Raw genomic sequence first — 27,644 nt, 5'->3', positions numbered from 1 at the left:
CATAGCTGCACCTTTGTCTTTAAAAAATGTTAACGACATCTGTGCACATAGAGAATTTGCTGGCCAACATGTTGGCTTATTCATACAGTTGACAGCACTGACACTGGGGATAGTTATCATCGCACAAATGATGTGACTCTAAACGGGACCAACATTTTCAAGAAGAGCATCATGCTGTGTTGGAGACTTGACAGTTGACTTCTACGGAAACTGACTTCTGTTTACAACCAGTGGAGTTGCCCTCTGCTGGTCATTGGAGAGAATACACGTTTAAGGCGTTAGGATTTTTATATTCATTTTATTTTCATTACATTATATCACAACAGAAAAAAAAGTGGGATGAGCGATAGTCCCACTTTGTATATTTTGAAGTGTTTTAGGTTGTCATTGTAGCCTACAGGCTGTTCCTCTCTGCTCATGAGCATATGTGTCATCACTCTGCAGGATAACATGAGGAGCAGTAGTCAACTTCAGCAACTGAATGTAATATTCCAATTGAAATATCTCAACTTTCAGTCTCCAGTATCAAACACTGGATCCTGATCGGTTTTCACAGGCTGGGTAGTATATTTTGCCCATGGCGACAAAACTGTACTTGATATGTAAAATCAGTGGAGTTCCCCTTTAAAGTGGGAAAACAGGCACAAGCTCCTCTGACAACAAACAACATGCTCTGCTGAAGTGCCTGAGAGCAAAGCACATCTCTGCCTGCTCTAGCTTCAGGTGTTATAGATCAACTTGTGGTGGAGTTGCAAGAAAAGAAAAGATTCGGATTTCAGACAAAGAGTTGTCTGTTTTTAGAAAGGAGTGATTTGTGTTGTTGTGATATTTATTGATTCGTGAATTTTCTTCTCTTCTTTCTAAAATCAATTTCTTTTTATAGGAGAAAAACAATAGCAATGTCAAGGAGTTGAGGAAACTATACTGGTCATTCTGCATTATTGTAGCTGTTATGTGAATTAAACCATATTGACCTTGTAATGTAGTGACATAAGATAGATAATATTTTTCTTTAGTAGCCCCACAATGTGGAGGTTTGCCCTATTGAAGCAGCAAAGAGATGATAAAATAGAAGCATTTGTAAAAAGTAATGGATAAGTAAACGTGCATTATTAAGTATAAAAGTAACAGCAAAAATGCAAATATACAATGTTAAAAATCTGGGAATCTGAAGTGGGGAAAAACAAACAAAATGTCATGTTTAGCATCATGGATTAGAATGTAAATGTGCAATTATTAGTAAAGGTCCCAGCATTTTGTCCCTTCATTCATTTGACAAACTAGGAAAGGTGACAAAATATGTATGTTGATGAAGTTTGTCCCCATAGACTTTACATTAGTTTTCATACTAAAATTACACAAAGGGAATGGGTGCCTGTGAGAAGGGAAATGCAGACAAAGGTTGATGGCATGCTTTGAAAAACGGTGAGCAGTGAGAATTTATAACATTTAAGTGATGTGCGGTGGGTTTCTGAATCCCACTGATGTCAGGAGCCTGTGGGAACTGAAAAAAACATGACTCCCTCAGTGAGAACACCAGAACATATCAGTGTCTCTCTCACACAGCGCTCATCGGCAGTCTCGCTTCAGCACAAACACTTCCTGCCAGGTCTCGACATGAAAACAAGTATCACTGAGACGCCCTTCACTCTAACAGCCTCACAAAAGGCAGCGTATCATTACAGCAAACACGAAAACACTCCGTCTTTCTTTTATTTATGAACCAGTGTAAACGTTTCACCTTTGGCCTGTAACGCAACGGTGAGCCTCAGTGTTTTGAACCAACCCCCTGTGTTGAACAGCATTGACTAAACCCCTGTTGGGAGCTATAGAGCCAGACAAAGGGGCTCCTTATCGAGCTGGACCGCCGGGCCTTTGCTCTGGCTGGCGGGCTGCGGCACAGAAACACGGCTACTATTGGAAATGTGGTATATATAGAACACCAGGATGGGCTTCTTCTTTCTCTCTGGCTCCCTCTCCACCCATCTGTCTCTTGGGTTGTATAAAAGGTCCTGATAGGTTGAGAGACAGGTTGCTGGCTAAAATTAATTCACAACGCTGCAATAAAATGAAGTAATTTAACTCTGAAGTGTTGTAATGCATCTTGTATTATCTGTTATTAAAATTGTGTGAAATCTGTGTGTGGGGACAAATATATTATTGAAATAAACAATAACTGAGAAACATTATTCCAATGGGATACAGTAGCCGGAGATGTGGATATGAGTCAAGGAAAACCCGATACATTTTGACGCGGATCTGGATGAGAATAGATACAGTAAATGCCTTTTCTGACATTTTCACCAAAGCTACTTTCAGACATGCATTAACCTCCGTATTTCCTCTGGAGGAGATGCATATGTCCACGCAAATGACAGAATGAGAGAACTTTTCTTCTATAGCACCTATCTAAACAAAGTTGCACAGGGCTTTACAAAACACATGGGAAATAAAAAATAACAGATCAAAACACAGACGAAAAATAGGAAAGATAACAACTAAAAAATTCTATTACAACCTGTTAAAAGTCCAGCATTAAAATGCCTCGCTATAAAGATATTGTTGTAAGGGCAGAGAAAAGCCTACCTGCACTAATCCCCTAGGGGGAGGTAACGTTGGGGTGAAGGTATAAGACACGGGGTTAGAGAGACAATACCAGAGAAGAAGTGCATAGCTATGCTATGTCAGTGTGCAGTGGATAATAAACAAACGTAAACAAACCATCGTGTGGTCGTGAGGATATTACAGATATATTTTAAGCACTGATTTGTGCTGGCAAGTCTTATTTCCTTAGGCTAGGAGTTCCAGAGCCTCAGGGCCCTGGTGGCGAAAGCCTGGTCATCTTTAGGATGTAAAGGAAGGAAGAAGACCGAGAGGTGCATTGACAAAGTCGTCCCACCACAGTTGCTACTTATGTGGGTGTAAAAGTGAAGGAGTAACACTTGTCTCCATGAGTGAGAACTATGGTTGTATTTGGATGGTCCCCGAGGGAGAATTTTTAAAATTTCTCAATATCATGCAGCAGGATTCTGAAAGAGAACACACACTCTGTTGACTTCCTGGATAGATAAATGTTAGCAAGAAACTAAAACTTATGATTGAAAGGCACAAGCACGGATACCGGGATGTTGGTTCGTCCTCTGATTTCTCAGAGCTCTCCTGATCTGGCTGATGTTGATGTTCCTAGCAGATTACCCAGTAGTGCTGAGACAGAGCAAAGGCCCAAATTATCCTGACTTATCCTGATAAGCCCTGTAGAGGGAACAGATAATGGGGTATGAATTTAATTTCCTCTGTTGGTTTCACAGCCATTACAGCTTTGTAGGATAGTGAAAGGACGATTCATAGACATGCACAAACAGTAATAATTACAAACATACTACCAGGATGCTCCACAAAGTCAAGGGATGCGACTCGAAGTGGGAGATCGCAGTGCCATCTGTTCTCAGTATAGTGACAGACAGTTTTACAGTTACTGAGTCACCGCTGGAGTTTTTTTCCCCAGCTGCCCTGAGAAACCCAACCATGCCCACATGCAGAAACAATGGCTGTGATCCAAGCAGATCTTTCTTTAGATGCCCCTTTATAGTTTTCCCAGCATCGTTTTGCAATATCCCTCTGAAAATAGCCATCGGTTTGTTGCAGAGTCATCACAGTCCTGTTTGTACAGAATAACCTGAGAAATGCGGTCGATACGAAGCAGGGATCCAAACCAAAACTTTGTCTGAAGCAAGGATGGATGTGGAAAGCTGCCTGTTTTCTTGTCTGTCAGGACCACGGACAGAGTGGTGTGTGTTCGTGTGTGTTCGTGTGAGGGAGAGAGACCCACAGACAGACAGTTACCTCACTCACCCTCATGCCATACTGTAGTGAAGGCTTTTACTGTTCTGTCTGAATGGTACCCTACACTCAAGACATGGCACTGGATAAATAATGTAGCCTTATGCTTCTGTCTGAGGCAGCAGACAGCAGCAGTACATGAAGTACCAGCTCGTCTCTCCTTCCTGTCTCTTTTTCCCTCGCTCTCCCACCCCACAGCATCCACCCCTGAATGGATGGATGGCACACGATGTCTCACCATGAGTCATACATCAGCGAATCATTTCTCTATCCTTCTGTCTTTTTTTACATATTTTTTGTGTGTTTAGGCTTCTGATATTTTGTGATAAGCAGTAGCTTTATGTAGACTCACACAGCAGGACACAACTTATTTATAAATGTTCTTGTTATGCTGGAAATGATTATGGTGGAGTACCCCTGTGTGAATCATCATCTATCAAAGCCAGTAGTGTACTCTTTAAACTACTTGTTGTAACAGGGAGTAGTACCTAGACAAAAAACATAGTCTTTAAACACACTGGTGTACCATGACATATTGCACAAATTGTAGAACAGCTTTTAATTATTTCATTCATTCATTCGCTTTTTTCTGTTCATGCACGTTGTTGTAGTCTGCAGAACAGATGAAACAGAACCATTTCACATCTGTGGCAAAATTTAGTAACATTGGAAATTCATTTAAAAATGTATAATTTGTTAGTTCTCTGGTTTAAGATCATTAAATGCTCCACCAGACTTAAGGAGTATCTCAATGAGAGGATATATTGCGATGCGTTAGGGTACAGACAATGATGTCGCCCATGTTTGTATTAACGCGATGATCCATTTACTTTTCTTTTTATCTCAGTCATGTCAGAATTTCAATGGTCAATACTTAGTTAGTACTAAATTGCAAATGTTTCTGTGCAAACTTATTAAACCAAAAAGAAAATGCTTAACATGGGTATTGGTAATGCTAGCATCTAGCTCAAAGCACGACTGAATATTGCCTTATCTTGTCTTGTCACATAAAATAATATAAATTAGAAAGTGCTGCCCATATATGCACTGTATGAAAGTGTGTCATCAAGACAAGAAAAGCTCTATATAAAAAAAAGACCATTTACCGTCTATGTTGTTGTTTTATCTGTTTGAGTGAGTTTAGCTGTAAATGCTTTCTCTGATATAGAATTAGATCTATTTGCAAATAGTTGTCGAACAGTTTTGTTTTATTAGAACCAAAACTGATTTAAAACCTTGTTACAATATTGTACTTTCACTTGTCCCTCTCCTCCAGTGGGATTATGCAGACGTGACTGAATCAGACTCAGTGGGATCAGCACTTGTCATCTCATTTGCTCGACATATTTGTTTGAAGCCTAAAGAGAGGAAGGATCACACAATGACTTCGGTCAGAGGACAAGGATGCCAACATGAACAAAGCCTACTGTCAGAGCTGGTGGTGTGGATCCAGTTAAGAGGTCTTTCATTTTGACAGGTTTTACAGCTGAAGGTTACACAGTCCACACTCCATATCAGTGAAGACAAAATGAATCATGATTGACAGAACACCACTGACTTGATTGCTTTTTATACATTTTTAAAATGTACTTCTGCTCATTTAATGTAAGCTGTACAAAGAGGAAAACAGTTTATCTGAATTATTATTTAAATTATTCATGAATGTTGATATAAAATGTATGTCAATATAAAGGATGAACAATATTAAAAGCTGACAAAAAGTGGTTGCTCTGTACAATAAACAATATTTTTTTCAGTTTCTATCCTGACAACAATAACTTTCAGACATTCAAGTCTGAATATTTTCCTTAGAAATTCTGACGGGGCTGTCTGTGAGAGAACAAATGTCAGAGTCAATGCGACAGACACAAAACTGAACAAATATAAAGAATAAATAAGGTAAACATTTTCCAGACATTTTCCAGAGCTCACGTCTGAAAACTGTGTGGATTTTACTGGCTTAACTGTGTTGACAGGCAGAGAAGGTTTGTCCCCACTCTTGTTATATATGAGCTTTGTTCAGTCCTCAACCTTGGCCTTCAGTGATTAGCTCTCATTGATCTGACCAAATTGCTCTGTGACCCACCTACAATGAAATGTGTTTGGAGGCCTGCTGTGGAACAAAGTGCAATACTGAGCCTTAATGAAGTTTCCCACCAGCATCCAATTTACGCTTGGAAATGATTTGCAGTAAATGTTTGTGAGGGCCAAGACCCGGAACGACTAGATCGTTCTATCCTGAGAGGGCGTTAACTTTTATTTTCTTTGGGATTTAATCACCTACGTCTCATAATAGACCTGCTTGATGTGACATCCTGCTAAGCCAGTTTTGTAGTAGCCACTTTGGCAAAACTGTGCTTGGGACTAAAGCAGCTCAGGAGAGCGGTTACATCAGGGTGATTTAGAGTGTCGCGTACAGCTGGTTGTATTTCATTGAACCCATCTGGCCTGTTTGAAAGTGTTGCTGAGTCTTGAGAGAGGCGGTCAGGTGGTGGAATACAGCGAGTGATGGATGAGGTGATGGATGCAGGGGGAGGGGAGAAGATGAGAGTGCAGATTTGGGGGGAAAAAGGAGCTCTTTTGCAGCAGAGTCTCAGGCTTGGCTGCAGCACACTGCTCTGCCTGTTTTCATACCAAGCACTCAGCTCTGGGCTCCTCACCAGCTTCAACTCAACCCAGTGTCTCTGCACCCCCCTCCCACAGCCCACCCGCTCTCTCCCTTTCTCTTTCCTTCGCTGATATTTTGGCTCACCCCTCTTTTCTACCCCCCCCCCCCCTATCTTCATCTTACTGACTCTCACTCACTTCCTCCTTCCTTTGGCTCTCTCCTTTCGGTTTTTCTTACCTTCACTCTTGTCTTTCTCCTCCCCTGTCGGGCCTTTTTCTTTCCAGCCTTCCGGTGGTACACAGGGGTGTGGGCTATGGCCTCCAGGTTTCCATAGTGATACTTTGTGTCCTGATGTCATTAGTATTGACGGTGGGCAGCTAGGCCAAGCTGTCCTGGCACAGGGGCTGTTTACCGTTTACCCCAAACTTAAAACCAGTGTGTGTGCGCGTGTGTCTTTTTGTGTGTGTGTAATTGTTTTTGTCTAATTTTTAGGGCTCTATATGGACCAATGCCTGATGTCCTGATCATATACTGTGGTCCTGATGACACAAAATGTAAGGATTCCTGTCTGAGGTCCTTGTTAAGGTTAGGAGGAAGATGTGAATTGTGGTTTGGTTAGGGTTAGGCTTGAGGTAGTCATGGTTGAGTTTAGGGTAAGGTTTTTGTCTCCACAATGATTTGAAGTCAATGCAAATCCTAATATGCATAGCTGAGCAAATCTGTGTGTATGTGTTCATTACTCATGATGTGGGGACCCGAATCTGTTTTACACAGTCACATTATGGGGACTTAAGGGAACAAAAGCAATTCCCCATAACTTAAAACATTGAACCTTAAAGTGACGACATGTTTTAGGGTAAGGTTTAGGGTAGGAAAAGGTTAGCTTTGGGTTAAGATGCTAAATGCGTGCTAGGAGGTGCACTGGCACAGTGGGATTGAGTGTGTTAAAAACACCTTAAATGTTCCTTGTTGAAACAATAATCGATTAATTAAAATTCCTACTGAAAATAAAACGGAGTCAAAAAAGGTTTGAAGGAACCAACAACACAGGGAGAGCAGGAGTCAGTGCTTATTTAAAATTCTCCAGGCCTCCATGGTCTCTTCCCAAGTTACGAAGTCAAATCAGATCAAATAGATGAATGTTAATATGAACATTTATAAGTAATACCCATTAAAAACAAATAAAAATGATAAGTCATTGAAAGAATATATATTTGAGAAAGTGCCAGTAGACTTAACTGGTGTGGCATGTTCTAATGTATACATATAAACAACTTTAAAGGTTAGTAGAAGTGCTTAGAAAAAGGGTAAAGTTTATGGAATAGGCATGTTGTCATGGTCAAGGTTAGAGTAACTGTTATGCATATAGTACATGGATGTGTGTGTGTGTGTGTGTGTGTGTGTGTGTGTGTGTGTGTGTGTGTGTGTGTGTGTGTGTGTGTGTGTGTGTGTGTGTGTGTGTGTGTGTGTGCCTTCTGCAGACAAAAGCTGTGAACCAAATTAGAAAAAAAGCTGATTTGGTTTTTTTGGGGTCAGTGGTTAAGTTTAGGGTTATATTCATGGCGTTTATGGTAGTCGTGCGTGTGTGTGTGTGTGTGTGTGTGTGTGTGTGTGTGCATCTGTGACTGTATCAATGTCCATGTGACATCACTATTCAGACTGTCTGATTGTTACTACTTTACACTAAGATAGCGATAACAATGAATGAAGTGTTAAATTTGTCATTGTCTGATGACAAAGCTTGTAGTGTGGAGCAGCATGGTCTGAATCCAGGAGCTGGATCTGCACCAGGGGGCGGCTTGGCACGGGGGGGGGTTAGAAACCAACTCCCAGCTCGACTCCCCTCCTCCCGAACCCTAACCCCTTGGTTGACCTCATACATTTATGCTGAATACTTGAGTCACAGGGCTGCTCCCGTGTCCCCCCCCCCTTGCAGATTTTTCATCTCAGAGCCCTGAGGAGGCAGGTTGCGGTGTCCGTGTTGGCAGAGTAATTAGTTAAGCTCTGTGTCATAAGCCAAGGGTTGACAAAATATGGATCCAATATTGATGCTGTCACATCAAATGCAAGGGGAGCATGTCCACCGTGCAGCTGCCGACACATGCACAACCACGAGTTTGTTCCAAAAACATCCGCTTATGATCCTTAGGTTTAGAAAATAGTGATTGAAGATGGTCCAAGGATCCAGAAAGAGACTTCCTGTGTTGATTGAAATGTGAACTGAGCGTGAGTCCACAAACACACACACACACACACACACACACACACACACACACACACACACACACACACACACACACACACACACACACACACACACACACACTCACACACGTTATTTTGAGAGACATTCCATCAATGTCCAACTAACAGCATATTGATCTTATATAATAGCTGATATTTATTAATCTCAGATTGCCTGGTGGATATGTAAAAAGACACTGACGTGGGTAAGTGTTTTCAAGTCTGCATTTGTGTTTATATATATATATATATATATATATATATATGGCCCTCCGATCTATTTGTTTGGTGGGATTTTAATTTGTTTATTGGTGACTCAACAGTAGAGTGGACAGGAAATGAGGGGAGAGAGAAATGGAAAGACACTCAATAAATGTTCCCAAGGGTTGTTGCTGTATTTCCATACTGACCGCAGGGAGATTCATTTCTGAAGCGATGTCTAAGTGAGGGGGTCAAATTCAAAACTAGCTCTCAAAGAGCCGGCATAGGTGACATCAGACAGCTTCGACAAATCCAGGGGTATCTTCCACAGTTTTTTATTGTGAAATTCACTCTTTGTGCTTCTGTGTTTACCTGCTGAGCCACTGTAGAGGGATAGAAACACAAAGGTGTAACTTTTGAAAGATAGATACTTGATTTGGATAACTCTGACTGCTGAAGCTTCATATACTCACCAGCTGTACAAGGACTGTAGATCAATTTACAAGAAGTTGAGAATATGATCACATCACACCTATTTTCACCTCATTGCACTTGATACATTCATAATTCTAATTCTAAAATCACTGGATGACCTTGCACCATGTTACTGAGCAGACCTTTTAAGATCCCAGACCCTGCATGTAATCTTCCTGTTAACCAGCTGATACTCTCTGTAACCAGGGTAAGACTTGAGGGGGTAGAGTGTTCATTGTTAGGCCTCCACAGCTGTGGAACAACCTCCCCCTGTCCACCTACCTCAGTATCCTCTTTTACAAATGCAATTTTATAAAATGGCTTTTAATTTTTGTTTATTTGATTGTTGTATTTCATTTTTTTGCATTATTATATAGGATTCCTTTGGGACAAACTTGAAAAAATATATTTGTCTTCTTTGGTAAAAGGGTTTATTGGTCAAAAAACCCAGCACCTGTTTAAACAGAATTTTTGACCCAACACTCTCACACAACAATACATGAGGGATCCTACATTTTATGTATATTAGGTATTGATCTCCACAGTATATTGACTTTATCTTGAGGGATTTACCCATGGAGCTTTACTCCATTTTATAATTGGATTGGGTGCCATATTTTCTTTTGCCAGATGATGGTGCTCTAACATTGGCTCTTGCTACTACATGCAGAAGTCACTAAAGCTTTATTTCACCTCTTTGTTCATATACATTGTAAAGTATATATACACATGTGATAGTTGGATAGACCGACAGACAGCCATGGATAGATATATAGATAAATTAATAAATAGATAATGTATATATAGTGATTTATAGTACTGTACCATTTGGTTTCGGCAGAAGAAAGTGTGTTGACAGACAGCCAGCATGATAAACAGACAGATGGACGGTCCACTTTTGCCAGCCAGTCCCTTCGTCACACTCTGCCATGTCAGAGATGGTGAGCCCCTGAGGCTGCTTTACATCATCACTGATCCCTCACGCCAGATCGATGGCTCGAGCAATAAAAATGGAGCCCTGCTGAAATGAGAAAGTGGCCGGGTGAGCCCATCGAAGTGTTGCTATTAAAACAAGTGGGGAATTTATTGTCGCAGTTGTAGAGGCCGAGCCCACCTTAAGCTTGTCTTCAAACGTGTGTGTGTGTCAGTGTTTGTGTCGCTGAAAGAAAAGTGTGGATGGACAGCTTGCCACCCTGTGGGTACCACGACTACAGTCTATCTGTGATCCACGCTGGCAGCTGCTCTACCAAATGGGATTTTCCTGGAGCTTACAGCCTCTAAGTGTGACACGCTCGCATGTGTTTGTCTTTGTTGTTGACGGAGTGCGAGTGCCGACTATTGTAATAAAGCTGTGTGGTGTTTTTTGTGTGTGCATAGAATTGTGTGCGTGTGTGTGTGTGTGTCTGGGGGTGGATGGGTGTGGGTGGGGGTGTTTTGAGCCAAGGTGCACAGAGAACATGTTCTGTTGTCACATGGGGCTGGTTGAGACATGACTGGATGGCTGCAGGGGACCCTCTCTGGCAAGCTGCACTCACAGGAAGGGAGGGGACTTGTTCGGATTTTGGGGTCAGGCTTTTCCACCCGGCTGCTGTTCTTATTAGCAACATTCAGTCCTGCTGCAAAGACTTTGGCTGCCTGGTACAATGGTTACTGCACCTATACATGGCTGTTATATGACAGGGGGTTTTAACTGTCTCTCTCTGGTTCATTTTAAAGGTTCATATCGATTGAAGACCCATATATTGTATAACTATTTGGGATCGATATGAATACCAAGGCAGTATATTATTATTTTCTGTCATTGATTATGAATACATCTTTTTGATTAATTCTCTAAAGCAAAAATGTCAAGGATTCCCTATAGTTCCAGCAGTAGAGAAGATTTTCTTTTGTCATAGTGAAAAAGATCATTTTTGCCACTTTGACGATTATCTGATAAATACATTTATCTTGACATTCTAACATTGGCATTCACTGTTTGTCAATCAAAAGATGAAATGATTATTTGAGTTATTGAGAAAATAATCAGCCATGATTAATCACAGTGATATCCTGAATGTCACCTCCGTCTTATTTCTTGAGAAAAATCCCAAAAATGTTAAAAAACACAATATCTCTAAATGTTAAAGAAAGTAAAAAAAAAAAGGGGAGCCAAATCCTTAATAAATCAGTTTATTTATTTAATAAAATACAAGAAATTAGTGGCTAATGCTTAATCACATTTGCCCGGAAGAGAAGCTGAATATCTTGTTTACACCCAAACAATTTCAAATTACTATCCCCCGAAAGTAAGAAAACCAGCAGCCATTCAGTGTGTTAATCAACCATTTATCTAAATTAGTTTTCAGTGGATGAATAAACTCATAAACTAATCATTTCAGCTGTAAGGATGAATACCTAGGAGGACATACTGACTCTATTCCTGAGGTAAAATGATACTTCAAGAGAAATACCTCACTAAGCTTCAAATGTGATTTCAGAATGTGACTTTTAGAGCAAATACATTGAAACTGATACTGGCACTTAATGACTGACCGACTCTTTCCTTATTAAAATGGCTTCTAAAATGAAAAATGTTCCTTTCATAGTGGATAATATGATCATATGCTGTACGTGCTGATATAATGTCCTCAAAGTTGTTTCATATTTTATACACTGTGCTGCTGCCCTAGGCGTGGTTTTTAAATCACATCATTACACTGAGCTGCATTTGCAATATAATAAACTGCCACATACAGTATGAATTCCAGTTTTTAAGGTGGATTTTCCCTTTAACCCATTTAAGAGTCATTTTTAGTTTGCCTCAGCGTCTGCTCCTCTGTCCACAGCCCCTGAACATATAAGCTGTGCATGGATCCCTGGTCATTTATAGGGAGGTAGCTTTATAGTCTCTCACTAACCTGCTTAACCTACTTTCCACATGCCGCTCTATCATCTGTCCACAGAGAGGAAAGTGCCGTCGGATAAATATAGTATATACTTAACAACAAGCACGCGGTCCGTCCAAGCTTCCTGAGCTGTACACAAATGGTTCCACGCGTTGTTGTAACCTTTTCTCTTGATGCATCACTGATCATTCCACTAATGAAATCCAGCTCCGCTCGGAACATGAACTCCTCATGTTCGGCCCATTAACCCAACTGGTAGGAAACGTGTTGGGCCGCGCTTCAATCTTTATTGAGATGAATATGACCAAAATAATGACATTTTAAGATCCTAATTGTCCAATTGTGCTGACAGCTGTTGTGCTGCATTGCGATGCCAGTGCAATTGCAGTTTCCTAGCAACCGGAGAGGCACAATGCAACGATTTTCTGTTAAGTGCCATCATTTTCTCTCAGCAATACGAGGCTGTATATTCACACAACAAATATGAATCCCACAACGTGCGCTTCCTTTCTTCACATTTAGGCTCATGTTCGCGTTAGCTTCACTGTTTTGAACAGTCCATCAGAAACGCTTGCACACATGTTTCTGGGTGTGTGTATTTGCATTTGTTTTGTGACAGGACGCCAGTGCAGGTTAACATCCATATGGGTCATGTGTGCCTCTCTATACTCTAGAGGTGTGGTGGAGCTTATGAAAGAGCCGTGCTGCTCCGCAAACAGAGTCATCTCAGTTGATTAATTTTCAACCAAAATGCTCCGTCTTGTGCTAATCATTGTACATGCATTCTTTTCAATTAATTCACTATCAGGGGAGGCAGAGAGTGGGGGGAGGTTAGGGGAGGGGGAGAGGAGAGGAGAGTCTGGGGGAAACAGAAAATCCAATCGTGCTGGTCTGAAGTCGCCGCGCAATGGAGCATTAGTCTCATCCTGATGTAATTGGAATGACACCAAGAGTAAAGCTTGCTGATTTAGGGACAGCCCCTAGGCTTGATTTAATGCCCTCTACCAAAACTATACATCCATCTTTTTATCTTCCTGGGCTCCCCTCTCCCGGGCCCTCCTTTCTCCTCCGTACATCCCTCCCCCACCCTGTGTTGCCGCACTCCTGCTTGTTCACCGGCTACAGCGCCATGCATCTCCATCTGTACTCAATTAAAAAAAGAAGAGTAGCCACATTTTGTAATTTCTTTTTTAAAGCCCGGAAGGTTTTAAACTCCCAGCCGAGTGTGTTTTCCCGGCATCGTACCTACTCCTAATGGCATTTACGCACTCGAATGGCTGTGTTTTACTCTCACAGAGGTTATGTTTTAATACCGAGTAAATATCTCCAGAGAAGAGTGCAAGGAAAGGGCAGACTGAGCAGGTGTATCCAGGCCAGGGTGCTGCATCCCCAGGGTTGTGTTGCTCACTCCCCTGACAGATGGACTGCCAGGGCAATCCTATTACCCCCATGTGTTGAGCTGCTCTTAATGCCAGGGTGGGCTGCATGGCTGATGGTAGGCAATGAATGTTTGGAGACAGAACCTCATGCTACTGAATGGGGATCATACTGATTTGTTTGATAACACTGCGAATATCTAAAAGCAGCGGACAGCCAGTGGAAATTACAACCATGAAGACTTTGTGGCCCAGCTGGTGAACTCAGATACGGCTCGTCTCACTGAGGGATGTCATGTTAATTCGGCTCAAGTGCTCATTAGGCTTTTCTCTGTATATTTCACACACTGGGTTTACACTTTTAAAAATTGTGTCTATATTTTTTAATACATCTTCTCATCACCTTTAACATTCTGAACTCAAGTTGCTTCAAATGCCTTTTTCATGAAAAGTATCTCAACACATGTATTGTACCATTCACATACCAAACTAGAATCAATAGAGCATATACCTCCATCAAGGCCCAATAGTCCCCTAATGAAATCCTGTTTAAATTCACTAGATATTTATTGAGATCTGCATCTACACTCATAAATATCAGCCCACAGACATGCAGATTTTTTGCATCAAGATCCATGAGCTAATCCCTCGGAAATTGGTGAAAATGCAACCAACCAACCCACTAACAACCCATTGACCAAACAACCATTTAAACAACTGGACAGAGGTGAAATCACAACCTCCTTGGTGGAGGGAATTTAGAGAATTTAGGAACTTTGACCTATCTCGAAAAAAGCTATGAAAGTCGTGCCTGAAACATTTGGTGACTTTCCAATAAACCTTAACACACAAAGTGATTGGCTTGTATATTAATTCAGGTTTTCCTACTACTGTAACTGAAACCACTATGTTCATTTAGTTTCAGATTTTAATCATCATTATTGTTCATCTGACAGAGTTTTGTCCTAATATTGTACCTATATTGTTTTTACCATCAATAAACCATTGTGGGCAATACTGTAAATCAGTAAATGCTTCATGACAGTATAAATCCATCCTTGCAGCATGGATCTATCGATCACTGTGTTGTTGAGTCGGTTCAACACTTTAGCTCAAACTGAAATATCCCCTTGTGAACCCTTATGACTTTGGTGGTTCCCTCAGTTATGAATGAAATACATCTACTACAGTCATGTTCCCCTTAGGATGAATTGCAATCACTTTGGTGCCGGTAAATTTTTTCACCTAAGACCATCATCAGGTCAAAATTTTAATGTGTCCAATACTTCTCAGCTTTTCCTTAGACTTTTTTCCATAGTGATAATTTGCAACTGTTAGCATGGTGACAAAACTATGGTGGTTCAAGATACTCACCCAACTTGAGCACTTTACATTATCACTGTGAGCATGTTAGCATGCTGACGTTGGGATTTAGACAACTAGCTGTAGACTTTAAATCATAATTTTGTCCAAAAGTACCCAGAACCTTTAATTCGATGCAATGCTTTTCCAGCCACTATAAGTCTTTTGGTTTGGTTTTTGTCTCAATGAAATGGTTTGATATTGTCCAGTATTTAAATCACCAGATTATGTGGACATTTTATCCACTGCACAGAAATTTATTTTTCTTCCAACAATACACATGGATTTTATCCAAATTTTATTTTATAATATTCTTCTACTTGTTATTGTAGTATACACCTTTACATCAGTGTGTGTGAAAATATATTGTTTTAATCTATTCTTTCAATATGAAGCAAATTGAGTTTCGTCAAATTAAGTAAAAAAAAATGTTATGCCATTACCATATTGCTCAACGTTTGCGGACATCTGAAAATATTTCTTTCGCATAAATACAGTGAATTGTCCATTTGTCTGGTTTGGTTTTCAATTAGTTATTTTTCTGTCTCTCACTTGGTCATGCACCCTTACTAGGGGGGGGGGGGGGTCTCGTTACAGTGGCTCTAAACACCGCAATCACTTCTGCACAGACTCTGCCTCCAAATTATGTCACAAACTCAAGATGGCGCCCCCTTTATATGAGATATTTTTGCTTTATTTCTGTAGAGTGGGAAATGAAGATGCATCATCCACCTTTATTTCAAATCTATGTTCTAGAAACTGTTTCAGGTTTCTGAGTGCACTGAAATACTTGAGTTTGATTAAGTTTATCAGTGTTTACAGAAAAAAAACATTATTTTCATTTTGCAAGACTTACCTTTGTGTTGCATATAATTGTGTTTCAACCTGATCACAATTTCATATACACTGTTTTGGCAAACAATTTTTTATTTATTTTCAGGGTATTAGGGTTAGATCAAATTTTTGTAAACAGCTTACAGTTGAATCATTACAAGTCAAATTACTATTAGTTCAATTATTTGTTTAAATATATTAAATAACAATACATAAGACGAAATTCTTGTATCCATTTTGGATTGATCTGCTGGAAAATCTGTTGGATCTGTTGGATTAACTGGAGGAAAATAATCAATATCTATCCTAATTAACCCAGACATTATCCAGTGGTCAATACTTAGTATTGATTGCAATCCATGAGATTCTGAGAAATGAGGGAATTCCAACGAAGGTGGGTAATTTATACTTTGTGTGTAAGCATGTGCGGTGTATGTTGTTTGGTATGCAGACAGCGTCTCTGCCGCCTGTGGTCCCTTCACCAGCATCTGCAGGTCAACCAATTACCACACATCAAGGAAAGCAATTGGGCATGACTAAAATATCATTGCCATGTGATTGTGTCCCTATGTTTGGTGCTGCTCGAGCCTAATTTAACCCACTTTGTCCATACGATCGAGGAGAATTGAGGACACGCTCTCCAATTCCGCTGCCTCCCCCGAGCATTTCCTGCAAGTCTGACACATCGCAGCTGGGTTGTATAGATGCCCTGTCACCGGTCTCCCGCCCCAGCGGAGTGGGAGACGGGGTGTAATGAACATGAGAAGTCGTGTACCAGAGGACAACAAGTACCAGTAGGTGTGGGGGAGGGAAGATTACATGAGCCATGGGTTGCAGAAAGTTCAAAGCTCTGAGAATGTAACCCTTTTCCACTGGTCAAAAAACCCACTACTACCTCTTTTACGACAATGTTGGAAGATGTATATCCATTTTCATAGCAAAACAACAAAACATTTCATAACACTGATAAAACCAGTGTATTGCAAGGTTATCTGGCCTGAGAGTGAATGTTGATGGCCAGATGTTAAGGCCCTCTTCCCCTGGTCAAAAAAACAACACGAAAACCCCCTGAAATCTGGAACACCCAAGTGAAAGCGCAAATGTTCTCTTCTTTATTTTGGCACTCTAGACGCTGACACTGCACTTATTCTGCACGACATTATGATGCACTTTGTATTGTACAAAATGCAACAATGGCAAAATAGTGAGACTCACTGGTGAAGTAAACAGAACGGCAAACTCTTCTACCGGAAATGGCCGAGAGTCAATCTTCTTTTACCACATTCGTTTCCGTATATTTGCTAATTTTGGTGTAAACTGACCCTGGGGTCAACTGTGTGGTCGTGTAATTATAAAAAGCACGACTGGTTTCCAATCAGTAGGTACATCATGAAGACTGACATGGTTGAGGGAGGGGGGAGTGAAAATGAAAGGGTTGAACGGGAAAGGAGATTGGCATATGTGCAGAGGGAGCGGGACAGAGGCAGACAGAGAGACAGTGAATGTCATTAGGGAGACAGCATTGATCCCAGGCCCTGGCTCCGAGAGGCAACCTCCACTTATTCCTTCATTATACAGTCAAATATGTCTGTACCTTTAACTGGAGCCTTCTGCCCTCCATCAGACTGCCTCGCTGCCTCATAATCCCCCTCCTCACCTCCCGACAGAATCTGACAAAACTCTGCCTCTCATCCATGTGGCTTCATTCCCCTTAAAATCCATTGTTTCCCTTTCGATTTCATTCAGTCTCACTGCTCAGCTGTAACTTAGCCGAAGTGTAAGTTACAGCCGAGCAGGGAGGGGTTGCCCTGCGTGTTTCCTTTTGTCCTCACAGACCCCTGTTTAAATATTGATAGAGATGGGAAACGCTGCTGACCGCTCAGTCAGATCTCAGAGGGTCAAGGATGGCAGAGCTTCTCTGCAGATTTCATTAGGGGAGCACAAGACTGTAAATATGGAATCATGCGAATCCCCTTGCCCTCGCCAACGCTCCATCAGGCTTCATTATCTCCCTGCATGGATAATGCTCCGTAATGTATTCCACTGGAGATGGAGGTGTGATGGGGTGTAAAATAGCATGTGTAGGAAGGCCTTGTTTCTTTTTTTTTTATTGTTTTTATGTACAAGCGGCCCGCCTCTCTCACAGTCAGATCCCCATTAGTGCAGAAGCAGAGGATTGGATGTGCAAATGGTCGCGTGGATTAGAGAGCTATAATGCATTTAGGAGAGGGGGCTCTGCAATCTCTTTATTGCTGCTGCTGCTGTGTGCTGAGGCTCGCACAGGGGAGATACCCAGGGTCCCTTTGTGGAACCAGAGAGATTTAGGGTAAAGTGAGTAGATAGGGGGAGGAGGGCTGCACTGCCAGCACGCACACACACACACACACACAAGCGCACACGCACACACACATCAAAGATTATAGTTTGAGGAGAAGACTCGTTGTGTGTGGTGTTATTAAACCCAGCATGGAAATGAGATCTTCCCAGAAAGAGGCGCAGACGGTGGCCCTGCTAATCTAATTAATCAGCGTCTGGTTTTTTTTCTTGGTCATCTCTCTGTTGCTCTCGCCTCTCCAGTTTTCTTCTTTACTCAGCTCATCCCTCCCTCACTCCTTTGTGCCCTCCTGATATCTATGTCTAAACTTCATGCTCACATAAGTGCATGGACACAGAAAGGTGCCCAGTCACGTGCCTCATGTAAAGCATCTCTTGTCTTCCCCCTGGCAAGAATAGCTGCGGCTGTGAGGGAACTGGATCTGGGAGCATGGAAAGTAGAAGCTTATCCGTGTCTCTGCATGCAGCAGGGTGCAGGATCTACCAGGCTTTAGAGGCAACCTGCTACCAGGCCGTGGGGCAGCTGTCGGCTTGAACACGTACAGACCTGGTTGATGGTGACCAGGGTGTGGGTGAAGAGACCCTGAACTCTTCTTTATCTGGTGGTGGTGGTGCTCCCACAGCCCTATGTTCCCACAGCCCTATGTTCCCACATTTCTAAGGATTTCTTTTTTCTCTGACAATTTTGAAAATAAGGCCCTATGTTCCCACAGCCCTATGTTCCCAGATTTATTTTGAAAAATTAGTCCCGATGTTCCCACAGCCCTATGTTCCCACATTTATAGATTTTTCTGAAAGTTAGGGTTAGGGTTAGCGGTGTTGAGCTCAAGAGAGGGTTAGGGTTAGGGTTAGCTGTGTTGAGCTCAAGAAAGGGTTAGGGTTAGGGTTAGGGTTAGAGTTAGCTGTGTTGAGGTCAAGAGAGGGTTAGGGTTAGGGTTAGCGGTGTTGAGCTCTAGAGAGGGTTAGGGTTAGGGCTAGCTGTGTTGAGCTCAAGAGAGGGTTAGGGTTAGGGTTAGCGGTGTTGAGCTCAAGAGAGGGTAAGGGTTAGCGGTGTTGAGCTCAAGAGAGGGTAAGGGTTAGGGTTAGGGTTAGCTGTGTTGAGCTCAAGAGAGGGTAAGGGTTAGGGTTAGGGTTAGCTGTGTTGAGCTCAAGAGAGGGTAAGGGTTAGGGTTAGGGTTAGCTGTGTTGAGCTCAAGAGAGTTTGGACGCTAGCTAGCTCCTTCAAATCACCAGCTACGGAATGGTGAACCCTTAACTACCAGGCAGGCGTAGAAATGTGGGAACTGTAGGAACATAGGTCCTAATTTTGTAATGAATATTAGAAATGTGGGAATATAGGGCTGTGGGAACATAGACACGCTCCCCTCTGATGGTGCTGGTGGTTCGACTGAGAATCACATTTGCTGCTTGTGGATCTTTTTTTTTTTAAAGAGCCAGCCACTAGGCAGCATGGGAGGGGCCGCCCACTGCTGAAGCGCAGCAGCAGCAGCACAGTGCGCTATCCATAGCAGTGAGTCAGCTGAGTGTCCACGGAGACAGGGAGAGAGAGAGGGAGAGAGAGGAGTCTTTGCAGAATCTGGAGACAGAAAGGCCGATGTGTAACTTTGGAGAGTCTGACATGGAAATACTGAAGTGATAGGAGCAAGCTTGTTGACGCATAATCCCGCCCGCCCCGCTGGCACTGGTGCAGGAACAGGGAGGGAGGGGGGGCAAATCCAGCCTCACACAAATCTCAAATCCTCTAGAAGAGACTCGCGGAGTGCGCTGCTGCTGCTGAGGCGGATTCATTCAACCACCTCCATGCAGGAAGACGCCACATTTTTTTGACGTTTCTTTTTGACGCCCCGCGGTGATGATGTGTGTCTTCTACGTGCAGATGAATGATCTGAAGCAGAGGACGTAATGCGCTTTAATAATTAGTGTCTAAATCCACTGCTGGGTCCGGGGTAGTCTCTGCGTAGCGGACGGTGCGCGCTGTTGGATGCGCCCTGAGGTGTGGACAAGACCTGCCTGTGCATCATCATCATCCTCCTCTTCATCATCCTCGGCAGCAGCATCGACATCACAGGCATTTATTTGATCGCGATTGTGTGTTTATTAACACGGGGAGATCTGGAGCCATGACAGCCCCCCCGCTGGTCGCAGCACTGCCCGCAACCTGCTGACGGTCCCGGGCAGGATGGTGAGCAGGTCTGCCGCGTTCAGGATCCCGAACCAGCCGATTTATCAATGGAGGAGGAGAGTGACACCCGGAAAATCAACAACAGCTTCCTGCGCGACCACAACTATGCAACCGAAGGTATTTAAAAAAGTGATGATGTTGAAGGGAGAGAGAGAGAGAGAGAAAAAAGACCCTATATCCTGAGCTGTTCCTCTGCAGATCACCTGAGGCTGTAGCTGGAGGGAGGCTGATATCACAGCGGATGCACCAGCCATTGCATGGGATCATTATAATAATTATTAGGCAAATAGCTCAGTGAATAAACATCTCTGTGCAGTTCTTTACATGGATGCCTTTTGGCTTGCATTAGGTCATTTAAAGGGAATTTAATCTCACTATAATCTTCTGTGGGGGTATTACAGAAGGCGTTGTTTCATGTTAATGTTCACAGTGGAGGTTAGTGGTGTCACTGGCAGGAAATGATGAGGTGGCTTCCCATCTTACATGCTATTTCAGGATCCTTTAATCTGCACGGACATGGAAGCTTCTGGAGTCTCATGTGATGCAGTTGGAATAACTGATCAAGAAATGTCTTTAGCTCATCCTGTGTTCACTTGTTGAGAGAATGAGATGGAGGAGACAGGGAAGGTGGTCTGATTTAAGGAAGCAGCATCTCCCTCACACACACACACACACACACACTTTTTCTTACAGTACATCTACATAACCACGCATTGAACAATAGCTGTGACTTGCAGAGTTTAAATCCTGCTCCCTGCTGCACGTAAGCGTGTGTCCCCCCTACACTGACCACACATCGGCCTATTAACCATTTGATGCTTAATAGTTCCCTTATGTTCCACCAATCAGCTCCATCTGTCCTCCACAAGCTGCTTAGATGGGTGATCAACATAAAAACACTGATTTACAGGTAGAGGTTATCCCTGATCTCATTACCACCTCCATCCTCATATATTAGATCATGCAGATTGGTTATGGACATTAACTTCAGTTATTAGTATGATCATAAAAAAGCAGCAGGGACTAAGAGCTTTTCATTTACACAGAGAAAACATTAACATAAGGTCAACTTCATCAGCTCGTGTTTACAAAGTCTTCTAGGGCGGCAGCTAATGATTGTGTTCATTATTGATTCATTTGCTGCATATTTATCAGCAAATTGCTTCGTCCATTAATTGTGGAAAAATGACCTAATTTAATTTCAACCGACAAAAGGAGATTGCATCCAAATTGCTTGTTTTATTCAACCAATAGTCTTAAAAGCAAAGAAATGTAGCTTACTGTCGTGTGTGTGAGAAATAAAAGCATCAAATCTTGACACATGTGAAGCTAAACCTGAAGAGCGGGAGGCCATTGTTGCTTGAAAACGACTAAAATGAGGAATTATTCAAATGATTTCACGCCGAATGACTAATTGATCAATGAACTATGTGTCGCTGCTTCATTACCTTGTTACTGTAATGTTTTCGTCTCTAAATTCCGTGCACCTTGTTTTATTTGCACATTTGTAATCGTTTCTGCAGCAGTGGGGGAAGCCTTCAATCCATATCTCACCATTTTTGCCTCCCACGTACCATGAGGTTTAAAATCAGACAATAAAGGAACAGATGTCAAATATGATGGAATATACCACAATCAAGCATCTATCCCGTGGTTGTAAGGAAAGAAAAGATGTGTAGAATAGAGGTTGTTGGAGGGTGCATGTGCCTGCAGGGTGGGTCAGAGCCACAATGGCTCCTTGGGTTTGCCAGTAGCTCAGGTTACTGATGCCAATGCAGGTTGGAGGAGACACAAAGTCACAGCTCAGGAGGAAGATGGTCTCATCCTCCTGATGCTATTTCTCTTTTTTTTTTTTTAATTTAAACACAAAAGAGCATCATGATTTGTTCTGCTCCCCGGCTCTTTCAGATGAATCCCTGTCATTGCTAAACACACAGTCACTGGTTCACAGCGAGCGGAAGTGAAGTGGGGGTGGGAGTGGTGTGATGGATATCTTTGTGTGATGTGTGTGCTGAGATGAAAAAAAAAAATGGGAGGGGAGCTTCTTCCAGCTTCTCCCCGTCTCTCTCTGTCTCCCTCCTTCACTCTGTCTCATCCCTTTGATGGAGAGAAAGTGTATTAGAGTTGTACAGGTTGTAAAACGCGTCTCCTTAAAGCAAAGCCCTGTCTAGTCTCGGGCCCATCTGTGCTTTTCAAACAATGAGACTCGAGTTTTTTTTTTTTTTTTTTATAGTGATAATTTATGGTGTATCGTCACACCTCATATATCATGAATGTGTGTGTGTGTGCGTGTGCAATCACTGTCTCTCCTTGTCTCTAAAAGGTATAGAGTCAGTCTACAGCCAAAGATCACACTCGCTGGTGTCTGGGTCCATCGCCCCTCAGTAATAAATTCACCAAAGTGCACATGTTCCATCAGGCCTGGTCCATTCAGACCACACACACACACACACACTTACACATGCACACACAGGTCTCTCAGTGGTGGCAAGCTGGTGAGGATTTCCCCCCAGGCCATACCAGAGCGGCAGGGCACTTTAATGATGTCACATTTTAATGATGTCACTCAGGCTGACCTTTGCCACGCACCAATCCCACGCCTCACTGGGCCCCTGGGCGGATACATTGCCGCGGTGTGTGTGTTCCCGCTGATGTGAGCAAAGCTGTGCTGGTCATTTATGGCCGGGTGTGAAAACCTCAACGTCCCCTGGACCATAAAAGCAAAGTTTCCAGAAGCTTCATTGTTGTCGAGCTGAGAGAAAATTACATTGCGGGCTCATTTGCATTCACCCGCCGCCGCCTGCAGATGACACGCAGCTAATGGTGAGAGGATGGATGGTGCTGGGCTGTGTGTCACCATAGTTGTGTATAAGTGTGTGCTAAGTCAATGGACTGTTACACTCCCACAACACGGCTCCTAGTTAATTCCACCTGATCGGTTAGAACACAACCCTGGATGTTTAAAAAAAACGCAGATTGCTTCCTCGCTGTGAGGCAGCACCTAACCTAACGTCTGCTTCGCTATTGATTTCTGGTCCTTTACAATTTAGCCACCGGAACAATGACCTGAAGATCTATTGGTAGGAGGTGTGTAATCCCTTCCTCCTTCTCTCCCCCCTCTCGTTCTCTCTCTCTCTCTTGCCTTCACCGCTTACTCTGTACGTCTGTCTGATGCAAGTACGAGCCTGTGAGTGTGATGTGACCCCTGTAGCCTCTGAATACTGATGCAGTTCTGTAACAGAGAGCTCAGAACCTTTATTGCTGCTGCAGATGAGAGCAAGGGGGGGGGGGGGCAAGCCTTGTTGTTTGTGCCAAGGCAAACGGCCTGGGGCCACACTTTAGGACCCCGGCATAAAAAAAAAGCTTAGCCCACCATACCCTCAGGTCCCATCCATTATTCACTATATGGAACACTCAAAACGCAGGAGCACTACCGCAGCACGTAGCGCAAGAGGGATAATGTCTATGTGTGTGTGTGTATGGGGGTGCATGGTGTGGGGGGGTGGCGGGGGCTTAATGGCAAGCTGTGAAGTTGGGGAGAGTCACACTCCTTATTCAGCAGCTGCTTTCATCCCCTGATTAGCTTCTTATTAAGTCTGCAGCTCCATGAAATTTTAATGAGAATTTATTAAAGAATACCCTTAGTGCTGCTACTGTAGGATGATTGCAGGAAAAATTCTAAAAAAATAATAATATCCTATAGTTCTCAACGGCAAACGAGCTTCCTGGTGAGTGGGTTTGAGGTGCTGCTGTGATGGATGTACTGAGTGCGAGTCCTTCGGAGGGCCGCTAGCCCCCAGGCTAAGCAGTGTTTGACCTTTCAGGGCTTTATAATGGAATAGATTTGTAAGTTTTGATAGCGAATTCCTGTGTCCTGCGTGTCGTCACTCCCCAAGCTTCGTGTTGTGGTGATAAGGTCATCGCGGAACGACGCAGGTTTTGTGCAGCGACGTTCTCGTCTTTGATTCATTCCTCCCTCAAACACAAGGGAGATGAAAGGGAATGCACCAAAGCAGCTCAGACAGACAGATAGAGAGGGAGGGCGTTTTTTTTGTTGTTTTGGTGGTGAATTATAATTCTGTGTGCCCCCGTTTCCCCACCATCCCCCCCCTACATCTTCAGTTTCTAAGAGAATACCAAATAACAAGCATTCTTAATGATTCCTTTTGGTATTCAGCTCGGTGCTGGCGGGGATCGATCGCTTATTTCACTCCTTTTCACCACCCCGTGTTTCGCCCTGTCCTGTATTGTGTCTGTGGCGTGATGTGTTCCAACGCCGATGTGTTAATGAAGTGTGAGGAGTGAAGCAGGAACACGTCTCGCCCATTTCACCCTCGACTCCCTGTGGGGGGGAGCGAGGGGACATAGAAAAGCAAACGCACACAAAAAATGCACACACACACTGTGTGTGTCAATCTCAAGGGGCTGATCCACCAGAAACCAGGTTAATTAGCTTGTTCACTCCACATCTTACAAAGAGTCATGCTCCTCAGATGAAGAGAGCTGTGTTGTCCTCTGTTGCTTTGTGTGCAGCTAATAAAGCCTAATAAACCCTTAATCATATGGCTGGCTACCAGACCAGTCGGTAACAAGGCGTATTCAAACATTTTGTTTGATCTCCATTGTTGCTAGTGTGAAATGAAGCTGTGATCAGCTGCTAATTCAAAACAGAAATGGGCTTTTTCATGTGCAGAATTTGTACTAGTTTGGCGTCCATGTTGCAGGAAGAAAAAATGTGCTGACCGATACATAATGTTGATTATCACAGAAGGAACATTGAGCGGCGGGTGAAAGAGAGTGCGAGAATGGACCTGAACTCCCCCCCCCAGCCTGATCCTTTGACGCAGGCAGCTCAGCACAAGTGCTGTAATCCTCCCCTCACCACGTCTGACGCTAACAAAGCATTTACACTACACAATGTTGCTCACGTCCCTCCCTCTACGTGGAATTATTGCGCGCCACTTACACAACTGTATTTCCATGTATGAACTCAACCCGTTTTGGCTCTGTGTGTCTTACACAACCCTCCCAATGCCAGCGGATCAAGACCCAGTTGGTTTTCTGGGGTTTATTTCACCCCTGACAGGATTATGTGCTGTCTGGAGGTTAGCTAGGGTGCTCCTATTTTGGTCTTTGCTTGCGTCTGTGCCGCTGAGACTCACTGTACGATCTTTTTGTTGACCCACTTAGAGAAAACAAACCTCTGTCCCCAGACTCCCCCCTCACTCACAATCATTTATTTTAGTGGCCCCTTCTGTTATGTGATGTAGATGTTGCGAGCTCAGGCATCTATAAATACATTCAATATCCTCACTCGCCCGCCCTGTGCTTGTGGCTCCTCGTGCACAGTTTTCATTCCAGAATCAATGCATATCTATGTTTCCACCCAATTGATCTGACGTCCAATTCTATATTGCATGCTGAAGGGTGTTATTGCAGTTCAGGTTGGTGAGTAGAAACAGATAAGAGCGGTGCCTTGCACGTTTTATTTCACTGGTACAGACACGCATCACAGCAGCAGGCTCACAGGCTTGTCTGCGTTATTACTGGTGATGGATGTGTGTTATCTCGAGCATCACTCTGATGCATCAAGAAGCACTGACCTGTCCGTGTCAGACCTGGCTGGCCATGGGATTTATGGGCTTCATCTGGTTATGGTCCGCTGATGAGGCTGTGCGTGTGTGTATATGTGTGTTTGTGTGTGTGTGTGTGTGTGTGTGTGTGTGTGTGTGTGTGTGTGTGAGAGAGAGAGAGAGAGAGAGAGAGACAGAATGTGTAAGAACACATTTGATCAGTTGAATCACCGGCCAGCTGCTAATCCTACTCCACCTTGAAGATGAGACTCACGTTATAAAATTCTGATCTGATGTAAGCGGGAAATATTCAGGGGACACGCCCACCTGCAGCTCTGCTGTTAATCAATTTGTTCCCTGGAGTGAAATTTCATCTGAAAAAAACCCAGCACGCTGCCATTCAAACACAATTCCATCAGTGGCCGAGGTTGTCTGGAGAGAATACATTTGCATGAGGAAAAACTCATTTAGGGAAGCGTTCCATCACGTTGTGAGTCTCAGCTCACTGGCTCTTGCCGATTCTCCATTTACTGAAATGATTGAAGGATGTATGCGTGTGTAAACTCGTTAAACGGCATCCATCAATTACTGTTTCTCTTCAGTGACTTAATGTGTTGATGATGAGGGATGGAGAGAGGGAGTGGGCGAAATTGGGAAAAAGACGAGTATGAAGGACAAAAAGGGAGAAAGAGAGACAAGCTTGGATTCAAGAATGCTGACTGTTAAGCCGATTCCATTCGATTCACATCAGTGGCTTTGGCTTGATGGTTGCTGGGAGAAGACACTATTGTGTGTGCCTCTGTGTGTGTATGTGTGTGTGTGTGAGTGTGTGCTGCACATGCAAGTCTCTGTGCACCCAGGGGTTCAATATAGTTTTTGCGTGCGCGTGTGTACCACTCTATAGTGTGTCAGTGGGGTTCTCCTAGGTTGTAATTAGGTCAGAGTGTGTCTTCTCTGTGAAAAAAGTCATTAGTTTCCAATATGATTAGGATTGCCCACCTACTTGGCCACAATAATCCCTCTGGTCTAACCTTTGAATGTGGCTTCCTTTTCAACAATTAAATCAAACAAGGGGAAGAGGCACACGAACACCACACACACGCACACCACACACGATAACGCTTTTGCATTTCCACCATGCACAGTAGCTTTATGTGAAGAGATGAGCCAGTCTGCAGGGACTCTATTGTCTGAAGTTGTGCACCGCATTGAACTGCACACACTCCCCCAGATGCAGTACCAGGTTTCCACTCTATTGCAGCACTCGCTCTGTCTAATTACAGCAAGCATCAGCAACTAAGTCTGAGAGCTATTGGCACACACACTCACAGACACAGATTCACCCCTCCGACTGCTGCTAGAGATGGAAACAGTCTCCATAGCAACATTCCCCTCTCCTGTTCAGCACTCTGCCAGTAGCAGGTCCACAGAGGGCGTGGGGGGTACAAAACAACAAGCTCACTCTCTCTTTCTCTCTTTTTATCGGTCTAATATTATTGTCACTGTTAAGCAAAGGGCTAGCCTCCACTGTATGTATATATCTCTGTACGTGTGTGTGTGTGTTTGTGTGTGTGTGAGACAGACATTATGCTATGTCCTTTTAGCCAAGGGCTGTATAATAATTACAGTCACCATTAGCCTCTCCTAAATACAAGCAGATGTATGTCTTTGAGGAGGAGAGGAGAAGCTACCTTAAGGGTAGGTGTCTGTTATTTACTTTTTGGTAGA

The 27,644-nt window shown here is 43.1% G+C and overlaps 1 protein-coding gene across 2 annotated transcripts in view; it reads left to right on the top strand.

Annotated features, from left to right (window-relative positions):
• The window catches only part of LOC133011890 (serine/threonine-protein phosphatase 2A 55 kDa regulatory subunit B beta isoform), a 43,185-nt gene that overhangs the window by 4,453 nt on the left and 11,088 nt on the right, over positions 1 to 27,644 (top strand). Inside the window, exon 1 of one of the 2 annotated variants that reach the window (XM_061079818.1) lies at positions 20,391 to 20,460. The exons of the other annotated variant lie outside the window; for it this stretch is intronic. Coding sequence (XP_060935801.1) covers positions 20,391 to 20,460 — 70 coding nt within the window. Of the gene's footprint in view, positions 1 to 20,390; positions 20,461 to 27,644 lie in introns of those variants that run through there. 2 annotated transcript variants of the gene reach the window in all.

This window comes from Limanda limanda, chromosome 10, assembly GCF_963576545.1.
Source record: "Limanda limanda chromosome 10, fLimLim1.1, whole genome shotgun sequence".
NCBI lineage: Eukaryota > Metazoa > Chordata > Actinopteri > Pleuronectiformes > Pleuronectidae > Limanda > Limanda limanda.
Note: the sequence above shows the minus strand (reverse complement) of the source record. Positions and strands in the feature narration are given on the sequence as shown.